The 17418-nt window shown below is 33.5% G+C and overlaps 1 protein-coding gene across 1 annotated transcript in view; it reads right to left on the reverse strand.

The window, feature by feature from the left end:
* Nucleotides 1-1481: 1481 nt before the first annotated feature.
* Nucleotides 1482-17418, reverse strand: part of LOC117110034 (fibropellin-1-like) — a 41509-nt gene continuing 25572 nt past the window's right edge. The window contains exons 16-37 of the mRNA XM_033252600.1: nt 17259-17378; nt 16634-16750; nt 15929-16033; nt 14920-15033; nt 14698-14820; nt 14142-14255; nt 13561-13674; nt 12649-12762; nt 12424-12537; nt 12063-12176; nt 11497-11610; nt 10504-10866; nt 9843-9962; nt 8579-8701; nt 7843-7974; nt 7208-7318; nt 6576-6695; nt 6040-6153; nt 5549-5650; nt 4809-4934; nt 2836-2961; nt 1482-1886 (exon numbers count right to left, since the gene is read on the reverse strand). Of these exons, the coding sequence (XP_033108491.1) occupies nt 1729-1886; nt 2836-2961; nt 4809-4934; nt 5549-5650; nt 6040-6153; nt 6576-6695; nt 7208-7318; nt 7843-7974; nt 8579-8701; nt 9843-9962; nt 10504-10866; nt 11497-11610; nt 12063-12176; nt 12424-12537; nt 12649-12762; nt 13561-13674; nt 14142-14255; nt 14698-14820; nt 14920-15033; nt 15929-16033; nt 16634-16750; nt 17259-17378 (2858 nt within the window). The 3' untranslated portion in view covers nt 1482-1728. The remainder of the gene's footprint in view (nt 1887-2835; nt 2962-4808; nt 4935-5548; nt 5651-6039; nt 6154-6575; nt 6696-7207; nt 7319-7842; nt 7975-8578; nt 8702-9842; nt 9963-10503; nt 10867-11496; nt 11611-12062; nt 12177-12423; nt 12538-12648; nt 12763-13560; nt 13675-14141; nt 14256-14697; nt 14821-14919; nt 15034-15928; nt 16034-16633; nt 16751-17258; nt 17379-17418) is intronic.

The raw sequence follows: 17418 nt of genomic DNA on the forward strand, positions 1-17418 counted from the left end.
GTTGAAAGAAGATCATACTCAGTTTACTCCAAGTTACATTCACCAAAGTGAGCCACCTTTTTGGGGGGATACTGGGGTGCACCCCTGCTCGCTGGGAACTGGACACTTATTTTTCACCCATCCAAGGCACTACTGTGATATGCCATGTATTACATAAATTACATACCCATTAATCTAGAAGCAAAGTTAAACAGAGGAAAATTATAAATATGAATATTAATTACTATCTAGTATCACATCAAATGTATAAACAGCAGCAAACGATAATTTAACCAACACCAACGGATATGAGCCACGTACAGGCTTGCCTAACTTTTACGAAGACAATTTATGGTGGGATAACGATATTAGAAGTTCATAATATTCATTACTTTCAAAACAGCTTATTTTTTTCTGTCATAGTTTCTGTAAAAATTGATAGAAAAGCCTGAAATACACTAACACAATACGTATGTAATTTGTTAGTTGGTTTATTTTCTTTTACAAAATATATACATTGATACTATGAAAATGTACAACAATTTTGGCAAAATTTATAAGTGAATCAGAATAATAACATTACTTATTAACAAAAAAACAAATACTTTATCAAAAGGATAATGTAACACAAGTGGTAGGGGTTTATTGGGAGTAATCTCCAGTCGTTTTTCGTTTTATTTATTGGACAGCGCTTGGAGGTTCTACAACAGATTATTATCATTATTATTATTATTACATAATCAAGTGAATAGGTTTTCTTGTCTCACTTTGAGTGGCTTTAACAAACTTGTTCGGCACAAATTACTTTAAAACAAATCTTTTAAACATACCCAACAATATGCTGGTGTTGCCTCTATTAATCACTCGATCAATCAACATATTTAAAACTGATTGTCATTTCTCAATTTTCAGATTTTCAGATTTCAGTTTAAATGGAATGATGAAGATTTTTAATTATTAAGTATATAATTATATTATATGAAAAAAATCAAGACTATTTTTTTTATTATACTCGGATCAAGGTACTATGGTTATGAATATAAATAACTATATATGTATAATTATATTATATAATAATTGTATAAAGTAATAATCAAGATCTTTCCATCAGATTTGATCTATTCATTGTACAGTACTATGATGTCTATAAATATTTATAATTATATAAGTATATAATTATATAGAAATCAAGATCTTTTCCATTAGATTTTACCATAGTACTATGAATATTAATTATTACATTATATAATTATTATATAAACTAATAATTAAGATATTTTTCATTATATTTTGATCATGGTAAAATAATGAATATTTATAAGTATATAAGCACATAATGTTATTATATAATAATATAATATAATTATATTATTACTAGTATAATTATATACTAATTATATATATAATTATATATATAATTATATAATTGTAATTATATAATTACTATTATAATTATAATATAATATAATTATATTATTACATTGTATAATATAATATAATTATATTATATTATTCTATAATAATCAAGATATTTTTATGAGATTTTGATTATGGTACTTATATTTATAGTTATATAAGTATATAATTATGTTTTATGATAACTATATAAATTAGTAAACCAATTCCTTTCCATCGCTTTTTGATCTGCATATATTTTAGAGCGTGTCCCTTTCAGTTTATCCTAGAAGGTATTGAGGAATATTTATAGTTATATAAGTATATAATTATGTTTTATAATAACTATATAAATTAGTAAACCAATTCCTTTCCATCGCTTTTTGATCTGCTGTTCATGGTACACATTAAGACAGAGACGAAAATGATAAGTAGAAGAACTAGGAGGCCAATCAGAGCAATCCACCAAGGCTCAAGGAACAAATCATTCTCATCATCGGTTGAAGCAAGAGCTGAAAATAAGTTAGGAACTCGGTGTCAGCACATATCAAATATTGATAATAATAATATATATATATATTTTTTTTAACCATATATTTTAGAGCGTGTCCCTTTCAGTTTATCCTAGAAGATATTGAGGAATATTTATAGTTATATAAGTATATAATTATGTTTTATAATAACTATATAAATTAGTAAACCAATTCCTTTCCATCGCTTTTTGATCTGCTGTTCATAGTACAAGTTCCCTTTCAGTTTATTCTAGAAGGTAGGCTGATATTCATATATATGTATATATTTGTATATAAAATGTAGGTCTACCTGATATGCGTTTATTATTAGTTTTTACTTTTTGTTTTGTCGGGGTCAAATTGAGACAAGCTTCGCTTCTATTTTTGATCCTAATTAATTAATTTTAATGTTGTCCACTTTATTTATCATTTGATGTATTTATTTATTAATTTAATAAATGTTAATTGAATTGAAATTGAATTCAGGGGACCTCTTAAATAAGTGAAAAAAACTTGATGCTTTATTAATGAATTCTTATTAAGGCCTAGGGAGTGGAGTTTAGTCATGAGAAAGAGTCTTCACAGGAATTGAACCCAGGACCCTGGAATTAGAAGGCAAGCATCTTAACCACTAAGCTATTCAACTCCACACTAACTAATACAAAATAATAAACGAAAAATTAAAAAAACAAATACAGTATAAATATAATTAACCAATACTAATTATAAAATGTAATAATAAATAATAAAATAATATATAAATACAAATACAAATAATAATAATAATCATAATACTAATAATATTAATAATATAATAATTAACTTTACTATAACACACATTATCCTCATTAATAAAAGCAAATAATATATTTTACATTATGGGACCGACGTCATCTTACTACATTAGAACCACCTTCTATTAAAATAAAAATATAAAGTAAAAACTTACCATTACTACTTTTGTCTGAGCAATCTTGGCCCTTGAAGCCATCTAGACAGGAACAGATGAAGCCGTTGATATTGTTTATACAATTTGCACCATTCTTGCAAGGGTTTGGACTGCAGCTATCACCTGAGGGAAGAAACACAATTCATGGAATGTCAGTTATTATAAAACATGATAATGCTGGTATGATTACAGATATTAATATAGTCTTCTCATTTATGTAAATCATAATAATATTATAATTTTTGTTTTATAACAGAAGGGTTAACGAACTATATTTAGATTTAATTGTCTACAAGAATGCAAGAATTGATGTGCAGTGGATCACAAAGATACTTGGGTCTCATTCAATTTTATCCACCTGCTCATGTGTTTTAAACTGCAAGGCTGGTATAAAGTTGGTATACGGTAAATTATCTAAAACGCACGGCAGTGAGGCACTTTTCCAGAGTGGTGCTTATTAAAATATTAATAGGATGTAAGAGCCCAGGAATTGAACCCAGGACCCTGGAATTAGAAGGCAAGCATCTTAACCACTAAGCTATTCAACTCCACACTAACTAATACAAAATAATAAATGAAAAATTAAAAAAACAAATACAGTATAAATATAATTAACCAATACTAATTATAAAATGTAATAATAAATAATGAAATAATATAAAAATACAAATACAAATAATAATAATAATAATAATCATAATAATAATAATATTAATAATATAATAATTAACTTTACTATAACACACATTATCCTCATTAATAAATTAATAATAGCAAATAATATGTTTTACTTTATGGGACTGACGTCATCTTACTACATTAGAACCACCTTCTATTAAAATAAAAATATAAAGTAAAAACTTACCATTACTACTTTTGTCTGAGCAATCTTGTCCCTTGAAGCCATCTAGACAGGAACAGATGAAGCCGTTGCCATTGTTTATACAATTTGCACCATTCTTGCAAGGGTCTGGACTGCAGCTATCACCTGAGGGAAGAAACACAATTCATGGAATGTCAGTTATTATAAAACATGATAATGCTGGTATGATTACAGATATTAATATAGTCTTCTCATTTATGTAAATCATAATAATATTATAATTTTTGTTATATAACAAAAGGGTTAATGAACTATATTTAGATTTAATTGTCTACAAGAATTGATGTGCAGTGGATCACAAATATACTTGGGTCTCATTCAATTTTATCCACCTGCTCATGTGTTTTAAACTGGAAGGCTGGTATAAAGTTTGTATACGGTAAATTATCTAAAACGCACGGCAGTGAGGCACTTTTCCAGAGTGGTGCTTATTAAAATATTAATAGGATGTAAGAGCCCCATCAAACAAGGTGCCCCCACACACACCTGAATGAACATTTTTTTAAAATAGGGACCTGTGGATGGCCAAAAAATGGCACTCTCAGACTGTGACAGAAATGTGTTGGCTTGGCATAGGGCTATTTTTTTGGATCCTACTGCCCGACGAGCTCTGGCTGGGGAGGGGGGAGGACTTGACCTGCCCAATGGGGGCATAATTCACTGCCCCCACCCCCCACTGGCGCCACCACTGCTCATGGCGCTTGATATGTGTAGCTCGGTCAATGACATTCATCGCCCCTAAGGGTCTCCTTGTGTCTGTGCTACCCAGTAACCCGGTACCAGCAAGTTTCGTCGTCCATCACCGGGACTGTATGTACCGGTACACCGGGATATCCCCCTACTCGCCTTGAATGATGTACTGGGTTCTTTTTAGAGCACACTAGCCATTGTGTACAGTAGTCCTACAGTTGATAGTCCTTATCGAGAAGACTAGTTCAACCACCAGAACCAAAGGCGAGTGTTCATCCCTTGCCCATTCGACTTGGAAAACATATTATTCCAATACTTTTAGGTAAGAAGTGCTTAGCAAAACAAGAGTGCCACTTATTTGAGAAAGGCACATTTGGAGGATTATTTCCCGAACACTTACCGGTACCTGTTGTTTCTCCGCAATTAAACCCTGTGAAAGATGCCTTGCAAATGCATTCAAACCGATTGACAAGGTCGACACACTCACCATCATTCAGACATGGTGAACTCTCGCATTCATCTATATCTAAGAAAAACATAAATAATTATTTGTTATTTTAGAAAGTATGATAAAATGAGAATGAATAAAGAAAGATAAATTGATTTGATTTTATTTAGAGTTTCCTAAATATGATTTAGTTTTAATTGACTGACTTTGTATTCAATTTTTATAACTCATTTATTCAATTTCATTCAATACTGTACAAGTAATTATCAAAATAAACATGAATCAAAGACATTTAATTAATACTAACATTATCATCTGGGAGGCACTAATATGTTGTACCTTAGCTCCAACTATGGTGGGAATGAAGTGGTCTAGACCCTGTACATTGTTGTTGTTGTTCTTGCTGTTGATGTTGTTGTTGTTGTTGTTATTATTATTATTATTATTAAAAGAGTGTAAGTTACCTTTTAGAGTAAATATTTTTTTTTTCTCTCAGTTGGCCCTATACTGTATAATTTCTGTGTAAAACACATAGGGCAATGTGCAATATGCACTATATAAATACAGTATAACGTTATTACTATTACATGTAAAAGTACTTCCCTGGGCCCCACTAATTCAAATTTGTGAATCTACCACTGTTACCAACCAAGATAGTATATCTTTATGTTTATATAAAGTATAGTTCCTACCGATTTCACATCTGTCACCAGTATAGCCTGTACCCGTGCAGACACATGTTGGTGTACCATCTGTTGCCATGCATGTTCCACGCTCACAATTGTCACATTTATCTAGAAAGATAAGAAAAAAATGTTCTTATGGGCGTGTCCCTCATCTGTCGGAAGTGGTCCAGGGATTGAAGCCCCGCAAAATATGACAATTTAGGGGCTTTAAATGCTTATTTAATCTATTTTAATTTTTCCTTCCGATGAATTGTGGTTTTTCTCCGATTCAGATTACATTCAGATATATTTATTCAGATTATAATGAATGAATGAACAAAAATGGTGGGGGGGGGGGGTAGAATCACAACTAATACCATCCTCATAATCATACTATATGGATACAGTAGACACCATTATTAGTATATTTGGAGGTTTTATGTTTGCTGTGATATTATATATAAATACTGTACAATTATACAAGATAATTCTTCATCATCATCAACACTGATTATTACCTTCTTGGCAGAAATCCCCCTGATAAACCTCAGTACAGTTGCATGTAAATCCTGATATTGTATCACGGCAAGTGCCTCCATTCTGACAAGGGCTTTGAGAACATGATGTGATTTCTAGAAGATTAAAAAAAAAAAGTATGAAAACAATATATATGTTACTTTTGTTTTGTTTTGTTTTATTTTGTTTCAATTGTTTGCATTGTATTTGACGAGGAGTATATGCAGCTTTCTGTTTAGGTTCATAGCAATTCCTTGTTTTTGGCAATATTGTACTTTACTTTGCCAAATAATAATAATAACAATAATAATAATAATAATAATAATAATATTAATATTATTATTGTTAGAGAAAATATGTTTGTAAAGTTTATCTTGTACTGCACAATCATTATTAAAATTGGTTATTACTGTATTATTTAATATTATTATTTTCTATTATTATTATAATTCTCCATTTTATTTTAAAAATATGTTTTTAATATAAAGTACTCATGGTAAAAAAATAATTTGTATTATAATTTGTTGAGAAAACTCACGTGTGTTACATTTTGGCCCTGTAAAGCCAGCTACGCAATGGCAGGCGTACACATCAGTAGTTTTTTCGCTATTATATAAACAGGTACCTCCATTGGCGCAGAAATCAGAGGGACATGGATCTGTTGGTATTAAACATTGTCAAGGTAATTAATATTACAGAAAAAGCCACTACCACTGGTCCACAAACAATGATATTTAATGAAAAAAAAACGCAATTGAGACTGGCTTTCAGAAATCTTGCACTTACACTAATTGAAAACGTAATAAGCAAAAAAATGACACAAAAGTAGTTTGAAAGCACCTTACTTCACCTAATTCCTGCGATTAGTTTCCATTGTACCCCTGCCCACCCCCCCCCCCCACCCCCCCCCCCCCCCCCCCCCCCCACCAAACTGATCTCACTACTATTCAAATAAATCTTATATTGCTGTATAAGACATCAAGGTGTATTATCCGCTCAAAAAAATACAATACAAAATACAAATAAGACAAAAAATACAATGTTTGCCTAAATAAAACTATTCTGCCTTAATACAACTATGCATACAGGAGTAGGAATGTTACTTCCCTACAGTCCTAATGTCCCGCATACCCCTAAATCACTGATTGTAAAACATAAATAAATTCTTACCAACTTCACAGCGTTGACCATTGTAGCCTGGCATACATTGGCAGCTGTAACCAGACCCATACACAATGCACGCTTCGGCGTTAGCTGTGCAGTAACCATCAGGACAAGTCACTAAAAATAAACAATGCAGAGTTCAATTTCAAACGTATTGTAATAATGTATTAATTAATTGAAATTGATTGTGTGCATTATTTTGATTAATTTGTAATAATAATTATTATAAATAAATTGTAATTTTGACAATTGTAATTCAATTTGTAACTATAATGCTCTTTCAATTTCAATGTATTTTTATTCATGTACGGTTTATATTTATATATTTTACTTTTACTGTGTTTTTTAATATGGAAATGTGTCTGGATCTGGAAGAGAACTCCTCAACGCCCCTTAAAGGGGCACATAGGACCAATGGCTTACAGTATGTCTCTCGTCCGAAAGACGATGCGCTGTTGAAACTTGCATTTCAACCCTCCAGCTAAAACACAAGTAGAGTAGTTGATAGTATTAAATCTGAAGCCAAAGATCTCCATGGTTCAGCAAATCACACAGTGGCTACCACAGGTTTAGCTGCCTAAGCTACCTCCATGGATTCCACTACCACCACCAACTTGTTTATATAACTGTAAATAGCATACCTTTTTCACACCTGCTACCACCAAAGTTGTTGGGACAATCACAAGTATATTGGTTCACTCCCACGTAGTTGCAAACGCCACTATTTAAGCAGTAGCTAACTGGACACATATCCTCCGCCACTGTCGGTTGGACTGAAGAAGAACATAATATTGAAAAATCATTAATGGGTTTTACACATATTCATGCACTGCAGTAGCGGACTGACATATCTTTCAATCGGTCACAGAATATGTGCCTTTGGGGTATGGTTTTTGAAAGAAAAATGATAATTGTGATAATAAACCGCATCCATATAAATATGCATTCTAAGTCTTCAAAAATAATATTTACTTTAATATTTAGAATAGTTTCTAAACAGAGGCATATCTATGAGTCCTAAAATGGGGGGAGGGAGGGGGATGGTTGATGGGGAGAGCCAACCTGAAGTGAGACTCAATTTTTAGGTAAAGGAGTAGGTAAAGGAGCATTAGCTTGCAAAATAAGGTGATTTGGGGGGGAACTTTGGAGGGAATAAGCATTTTTTTAAAGGTGCATGCACACACCCCCCTAGATATATCACCGTCTCTAAACCCCATAGGGTAAAAAACATGAGGGCTCCCCACACCCCCAATGCCCTAGAATAGTTACTGGACGGTAACTATTTTGGTCCCAGTTCGTCCTTGGTGCACTTGTCAGATATAATGTAAAATAAAGACTTTATTAAAATTGATGAAGAAAAGTAAATCTTAAACTCACAAGTCTCGCATCTATCTCCTATAAAGTTGGTTGGACAATTACATTGATAAGATTTTCCAAATTCAATGTCAACGCATACTCCTCCGTTAACACATGGGTCAGATGTACATGGGGTACTTCGTTCTGAATTGAGAAAAAAAAAATGTCAAAGAAATCCAGCTATTCATTGAAAAGACTAAAATTTTGATTGACAATTCCTTCACAAAGAAATCATTAATTGAATAAATATATTACAAAGATGAACACAAGACCAAATTCTTATAGCTATTTTTTACATAGCCACAATTTCATTTTTTTTCTTATAATATTAATACTGTCACTGATATTTAATGTTTCTTATATAATTACACCTTACTAATTTCGTCCCATTAGTTATATATAAAGCATGTTTACAGGCAATATTTTCAATAGATTTAATAATGTATTACAATGTATTATTTACATTCAACCGGTATCCTTTTTTAATAACTCTTTTGAACATAAAGACTTTGTGTCTTTCAAACTGTACTGTACATTTTTATATTTTAACCAATTTTGATAGTATTAACAATGTACGAGCAATATATTTCTGTAAAAGGATACAATAAAGTGAGCCTGAGTCTGCAACAACATAGAAATACAGTATATGGTGTTATTTATAATCATTATGATTTTTATGAGGCAAGACCTGCCTACAGCAGAATGCTATACAGTAAATGACATAATCAAAGACAGTGTTTGAAAATTGCATTTATATTTTTTCAATCTACAGTAACGATCCTATTAAATAATAGTTCTACCAGATGCTCTAGCTATGCTTTATAATCTAAGTCTCATAACAAGGCTTAGAGGGCAAAGCTGTTTTGTTAAACTATTATATTCTTGGTTGATTTTCATGAATACTGTACAATTCAGGATTGGCTGCTATTAAAGTGCCTAAACTGTTTACCTGTTGGAATCATCCAGTCAGCGACACCTTTCTAAATACTTTATTGCTTTTTGCAAGTGTTAAGTTGAATATATAAATAAAATAAACATTTATTGAGGGAAAAACTGATTGTTTAAAAGGATTTTAACCCAGAATTGTGGGATTTTAAGAAAAGCATATTAAACCCCAAGCAACTCCTTTATACTTTAGTAAATCCTTCTAATAATTTTTTTTGGATTAGTTTATGAAGAATGCAATTATATTTTTAAAATGAATTTCTACACGTCAAATTATCATGGAGCATAGGGTTTGCTAGCTTCAAGGTCGACCATTCTGTGAATATATCTTTAAACGTACCAGCCTCGCATTGAAGTCCTGTGAATTTTGGTGGGCAGATGCATGAGTAGCCAATGAATCCCTCATGGTCATTGCAAGTACCTCCATTCTGGCATGGGTTGCTAGCACAGGCATCCTCCACTACAAACAAAAAGAGAAAATTATCTAACCTGAACATCACAATATTTATTTTTGATTGTCTTCAACTGTAAAGCCAGGGACTCAGTCCGTGGTAGGACGGTCGTACGATAGGACGGTCGTAGGACAAAAAATCCAACTCTACTTTCTGTGAGCGCTAGATGACACGACACCGGCTGCAGATTGTTGGTGGCAGTCTGAAAGGATCGTCATTAAAAACGATCCGTTGAGCGGGTCGTGGCATTAGAATAGATGGCGATAGAATCACGTTGGGAAACGACTGTCGGGCACAGTTAGTGTCCAGCTTAAGGGATTAATCTTTGGAGAAAATTATGCCTGTCTATGTCACTGCTCATGCTTCTATATTACTGCGGAGTTCAAACCATATAGACTGGAGTTGGAGTAGTATTGGAGGAGTAGACATGAGTGTATGATCTTTAAAAAGAATTCACTAATCTACCATTAGTATATGGTTGTATGATAGTAGATTCAATAAGAAATGCTTAAAAAGTACTATTACATCATATTTATTTGTGGTACTTACCTGGTCTACATGAATCTTCAACATGAATCAAGAAGCCCCTATCAGTCTTGCCGCTATCTGTAGTGAACTTCAACCAGATCACATCCATGGTGGAGGTCAGATTTTGAGGCTGTACCTCACCAGAGAAACTATCGATAGCTGTGGCCCCATTGGCAGCATCCTCTCCATACCCATACTCTAGGACGTCATAGTCTTCTTCCGTGTCGAAGTCTTTGATGTAGATGCGCATGTTGTTACCATTGCTGGTTCGAATGGTCCATAAACAACTATCACCATTATTGTACGGACTTGGATAGTTGTTACTATGGAGCTCTACGGCACTGCATTCTTGTATCGTGTAATCAATACCGTAACAACCGACCTCTGTGAAAGAGAACAGGACATATTTAATCATTGGTATTCAAATTATTATTCTTTCTTGTATTATATGCTATATAAGACTTACAATATAATACTAATAATAGTAATAATAATAATAATAATAATAATAATAATAATAATAATAATAATAATAATAATAATATGCACTAATTTGGAATTAAAGGGAATATCTGTGTTATTTTCCCCTTAACGTCATGTTATTTTCCCCTTAACATCGTTTTTTTAATTGATCTCTAATTTCATGATTCAAGATTCAACTTTATTTAACCTCAGTAAGGAAATTTCATTTCTCGCATCGGAACAGTACAATTCCGATTTCTCCATTGTCTAAGTTCCCCTTAAGGTAGGTTTTAATAACATAATAATAACAATAATAATAATAATAATAATAATAATAATAAAAAGACAACTGACTTTTCTGCAGGCCTGTTTCTACTGACGAGAAAGAACCGTTCTTAAGAATAGTTTCTTTTTTTATGAACGGTTCCATGTGGCATTAGAAACAGGGCCCACAAAAAAGAACTGTTCCTTTTGGCATAATCAGTCCTAAATAATTGATAAAGTATTTTAGATTTAAAGTTGTTCATTTGCACAAATTTAGGTGCTTCTTACCGTCTGTACAAGTATCGCCTCCCCAACCAATTCCACAAATGCAAAAGTATCCATTGACAAGGTCAACACATGTCCCTCCATTCATGCACGGGCTGCTCATGCATTCTGCTGTGTCTGTAGGAAAGAAAATAGAAATGTGCCTGTAGGGAGCGCCATTACAGTAGAGGGTTGTTGGACCATTTTGATCATGCACATTACTTGTGGCATTTCTTTCTCCAGAAAGTATATTGGGTACCTGGTAGGAAGTTGTAGGATTGTATTTATTTGTCTTTAGCCTCCCATGGAGGTGGGGTGGTGAGGGCAGAATGCAAATGGATCCAGGTACCAGGAGTATATGACATTGCGAATGCTTTTTTTTAACCTCGTAAAAGATACTATAATGCTTAATAATGATGACATATGCACCTGTTTATAATGATAATAAATAGTAATTATAATAAAAGTGATACAATAATAATAACTATATGTTTTACCAAAACAGTTGGGTTATATTTATAATAAACTAATAGTAATAATAACCATAATATAATATTAAGAGTAACATTATGATGATAATAATGACTTACCGACAGAGCAGTCTTTGCCCTCATAGCCTGGCGGACAGTCACACAAGAAATCATTAATAGCATCAGTACACACACCTCCATTCCGACACGGATTTGATGAACATTCGTTGATATCTGAATAAAAAATAAAAAGTACATTTAACCTAAAAAATAGTACACAGTATAAGTTGCTACTAAAAAAGCAACCATAATTAGATGGTGTATTATAATCTATGTATTGTCAATACTATACATTATTCAGTTTTTCATTTTCATTCTTTTATTGACATTTATTGAAAAATATAGTCATAGGGAAAAATAAAAAAAAAGTTATAGAGGTTACAACATAAAAGTCTATATACTAGGCCTAAAGATAACTTACTGACTTCACAGTATGCGCCATTGTATCCATCCAAACACATGCAAGTCAGGCTATTCACGCCATCCACACATGTACCCCCATTGTAACAAGGGTTACTATTGCATTCGTTGAAATCTAAAAAGATAAACATAAGAAAACATTGGTTTTCAAAAATACTTCAAGCCTATTGTGGCTGTGAAATTTCTTATTTGTAGCTTACTACAAAAACTCTACTCAAGTACTTACCAATCTCACAGTTCACTCCATAATAGCCTGAGACACACCCGCACTGGTAGTAAGTGAAATAGTTGTTGCAGGTTGCCCCATTCTGACAAGGGTTGGAAGAGCATTGATCACGCACTGTGGGAACAAATGTTGGGGGTTTTCCATTAAAATTACCATTCATGAAGATAATAACATGCAGTCACCTAAAAGTTTCTATGTAATTCTCTCATAGATAAATATGACAGGGAAAACATATAGACATATATTCCCTTCTATATGTATAGGTACACAGTGTATATCAAATGAAATAAATAAATTTGAATATTGAATTTTATGAGACTTTTAAGCTGTTGGTGGTTCAACGTGCATGAGGGTTACACCCTCTTTTCCCCAGTTTCTTATTATTCAAAAATCTGTGTTTTTCGTTAAATACCATTTTTGTGTCTCATTAAGATCTGTTGTACAACATATTGATCTTTTTCCCACTGTGGAGCCTGGCTTTAAAAAAAAAGCGGTAAGAAGGGACAGTCTTTTGAAAGTTCTGATATTCACTGTTCCCAGATTACGTATGACAGTTTGAAAGTTTTGTTTGATTTTAGTAAACTTTACTATACATATGAACATTTGCAACATAAAAACGAGTTAGATACTTATTAAAAATGTAGAACTTGTAGAACTGGGTATTATCACTCTACAGACTGTTTCATGCTAATGCAATCTTCAGGAGTTAATACTTTCAATATTTACGCTCTGCATTATCACGTGTATTGAGCACTATACGTTGCTAGTATTGCCAACTACATTTATTCATATATATATATATACACTCCCTGCTCTTTGGTGAAGAGCAGGGAATTGGTTTACTGCCCCATTGGAAGTAATTTTTCAGAACTTTGTGGGTTACGCATGGTGTGTCCAATCCTATTCCCTCACCTTGTTGACACCTGTCACCTTCATAATAGACAGTACAAGCGCAGGTGTAGTCTGTACCCTCATTAACACAAGTCCCTCCGTTCAGGCAGGGGTTACTCAAGCAAGCTAGGATCACTGTAAAACACAAAATAAAAATGAAATAAATAGCTATTTTTTTTCTCTGTACTGGGTAACCCGTTCAGTAGAAATTTGCTGTTCTCCCCCAGGAACCAGATGAGGCTTAGGGAGGGGAATTGATGAGAATAAGATCCTGCTGTCACAGAAATTGAGCTCTGGAACTGAAAGGCAACATCTTTACCACCAAGCCATTTGACTCCACTACAGATACAGCACATACTATTTAAACTTTCTTCTTGTATTAGTTCTCGTTCAGTGGTAAGCCAATAACTAACATTTTCAAGTTTATTACATTTAACTGGCAGTATATCTTAAAGGTACTATAAAAAGTATTTAATGGTAAGGTAAAAATTGAAAACACCAGTTGCAGGTTATAGCCTAAATTAAATTATTTGTTACACAAGCTTTCACCAGCAGACTATGCTGGCTTTATCAGGTGTAGACTGGTGAGGAATCTGACTTACTATCTTGACAGTTAATTCCACCGTAGCCGACTGTGCATATACACTGGTAGAAAGAAACCTGATTGTGGCACGTAGCTCCATTCTCACAAGGATTACTATTACATGGATTCACAGCTGAAAGAAGAAACATGTCAATCAAATGTCAAAACAATTGCTATTGGTTCAATGGGTTGATGGAAGTAGCTACTGGGTTTATAGGAGGAGCTAATGGGTCGATGGGAGGAACTACTGGATTTATGAGATGAGCAACTGGGTTGATTGGAGGATTCATTGGATTAATTTGTGTTTATGAGAGAAGCTGATGGGTTGATGGAAGGAGCCAATGGGTTGACCTGAGGAGCTAACTGCTCGATTGGAGTAGTTATTATGGGAGTAGCTACTGGGTTTATAGGAGGAGCTACTGGTTGGAGGGGAGGAGCTACTGGATTTATGAGAGGAGCTACTGGGTATATGAGAGGAGTTCCTGGGTATATGAGAAGAGTTACTGGATTTATGGGAGGAGCTATTGGGAAGATTAGGGTTTTAAAATCACTTAATTACTATATAATATAATTACCTGTTTCACAACTGGTTCCAGTGAATCCTGGAGGACAATTACAGGTGTATTGGAGACCCCCTTGGTCGACACATGTTGCTCCATTCATACACTTCGGTGGATTGCTGGCACATGGATTGATGTCTGCAGAAAACAAAACAATTTCATTTACACATGATTAAAAATGCTCCACTACTATTCTTTAGTCAAATAAGTAAGTAACTATAATTTCATTTTACTTACAGTTTTCACAAACACTTCCTTGAAAATCTGATGCACAGCTGCAAATGTAGTAACTGCCATAGTTATTGCATGTTCCACCATTTAGACACGGATCAGAAAAACAGGCATCGCTCACTGTAACATAAACAAATAATTTAATACTGCTATTAAATATATAATTTGATTCTCCTGCTTGAGAGAGCAGCTTTTGTAGCCCAGTCGGCTAATCTGGTGGTAGCCACTGTGAGCGTGCTGAACCGTGGAGATCTCTAGGTCCTTGGTTCGCTGCCTCTCCATGTGTTTCAAATGGAGGGCTGAAGTGCAAGTTACCATAGCGCACTGTCTTTTGGATGAGAAGTTTAAGCCGTTGGTCCTGAGTGCATTATGGCCCATGTGGACGTTGAAGAACACAGTACCCTCTTCGGAAAAGAGTAGGGGATTGTCCCCCGATGTACTGCCCAATCACCACCAGAAGGACCCCACTGGAAATAAGTCTTCTTCTAGAATTTTGTAGGTTATCCTTGGTGAGTACACCGAATAAATCCAATCATCCATCCAACCTACTTTTTTAAGGGATAAACTCGAATGTTTAATCAAATTTATAATTAATTACTGTATATATTGTCTCAATTCTTAGATTTATATTAATAATTAATTTTTGTATATATTGTCTTAATTATTACTGAAATTGTAAGGCTCCAATACAATTTGGCTTTCGAGCCACGACTTGTGACCGCTTTTTATATTGATGTTTTTTTAATATGAATAAAGTGAAATGAATAGTGATGGTAATTTTTTTTTGTTGCATATATTGCTATATTTTAAAGTATGATGAAATGAATACTGTTGTTGTCATAAAGAACAATTAATAATACATAATATAATAATAACAATAATCAACAGATGCAGATTCATCTATCTGGGTTTGTATATGTAAAATCAAAACTTTATATCTGTGGGAAAAGTTGAAACCTTTGACCCTCTGTTTCAGCTTTATATATATAAATAATAATAAATAATAATTACTTACAAGTCTCACACAGAGGGCCGATAAAACCTGTGTTGTCACAGTTACAAAAGCCATTGACACATACACCACCATTCAAACAATCCACACCATTGCATGGGTTTGGGGCTGAAAAGCACAGGTAAAATGCAACATATTATTAACACTGAAAATACTGCATACAGTTTAATTAGACACCATTCTTTATTAATTACATGATACTGTATATATCAAAGTTTAGAAATAAGAACGGTAATAGAGATGGGCGAGTTGAGTGGCTGAGCAGTCAGGCTAACTACAGCCTTAACATCGGTGCTGGTTCGAGTCTCTTCTCACACAGGGTTTGGTTGGTTGGTAGGTACCAAATCTTCTCGGATAAGGACTCCAAATGGAGGTCCAGTGTATACATCTGGCTTGTGTGCACTTTAAAGAACCCATTGCAACTTTGAAAGAGTAGGGGTTACCCCGATGCTATGGTTTATTTTAGCCTGTCGCTTGTGGAATGATGTGAACATGTAGCTACATATAAGCGCCCCCTCCTTACAGCTGCTAGGTAGTCACGGACCACGCACATATGGAATTCAGCACAATGACGCTGCGAGTTATGGGTTATTCTCCTACCTTTTCTACCTTTATGATAATAATGATGATGATGATGATTATGATGATGATAATGGTGATGAGGGTGATTATGATGGTAAAACCAAAAATAAATAAAAGTATACTTACGAATTTCACATTTGTTGCCAGAGTAGCCTGAGGTTGAGGAGCAATCGCATTCATACTCGGTGACACGGTTTAAACATTGGCCTCGTACACATGGGCTTGACTCGCATGGATTAGGTGCTGTTAAAGTTAATTTTATCATTATTTAATGCTTCCATAAACAATGAATTAATCATTTTTTGAAAATATTTTAACAGTATTTGTTATTGTTTACAATGGACTAGCTTTCTGGGTTCAAATTTGATTTTGCCAAAAGCATGTAGGTGGGGGAGAAAATAAAAATATAAATTTATTGATGATAGTAAACAGTGTAGTAATGAAATTGATAAATGCTTTAAATTTATATAATGGCTAGTTGAGTGGCCAAGTTGGTAAGGCAGGAATGCCGCTAACTACAGTCTTAACATCTGTGCTGGTTTGAAATCACCAATATTGGTGGTTGAAAGGTTCACGAAACAAGGTATAAATAAAGTTTTGCCTAACCAGTCTTGAAAATCAGAAGGTAGATTGTTGTATTTAAATATACCAAGTATCCAGTGTAGTTAACATGTAAGGACTGGGAAAAATCCTAACCCTGATATTTAATGACTAATTGAATAACTAATGATAATCTAAGTAATTTGCTTACCAATTTCACAAAATATTCCAGTGTAGCTCTGTGTAGTTGAACAATTGCAAGCAAAGGCAGTCCCAAAGCTGGTACAAACAGCATTATTTTTGCATGGGTTTGACAAGCACGGGTTTGGAGCTAATAGAAAAAAAATTCAAATAATTCTGAAAAGGTTCCA

The sequence above is a fragment of the Anneissia japonica genome, unplaced genomic scaffold (assembly GCF_011630105.1).
Source record: "Anneissia japonica isolate Jap-2015-1 unplaced genomic scaffold, ASM1163010v1 scaffold287799_len804019_cov200, whole genome shotgun sequence".
Taxonomy (NCBI): domain Eukaryota; kingdom Metazoa; phylum Echinodermata; class Crinoidea; order Comatulida; family Comatulidae; genus Anneissia; species Anneissia japonica.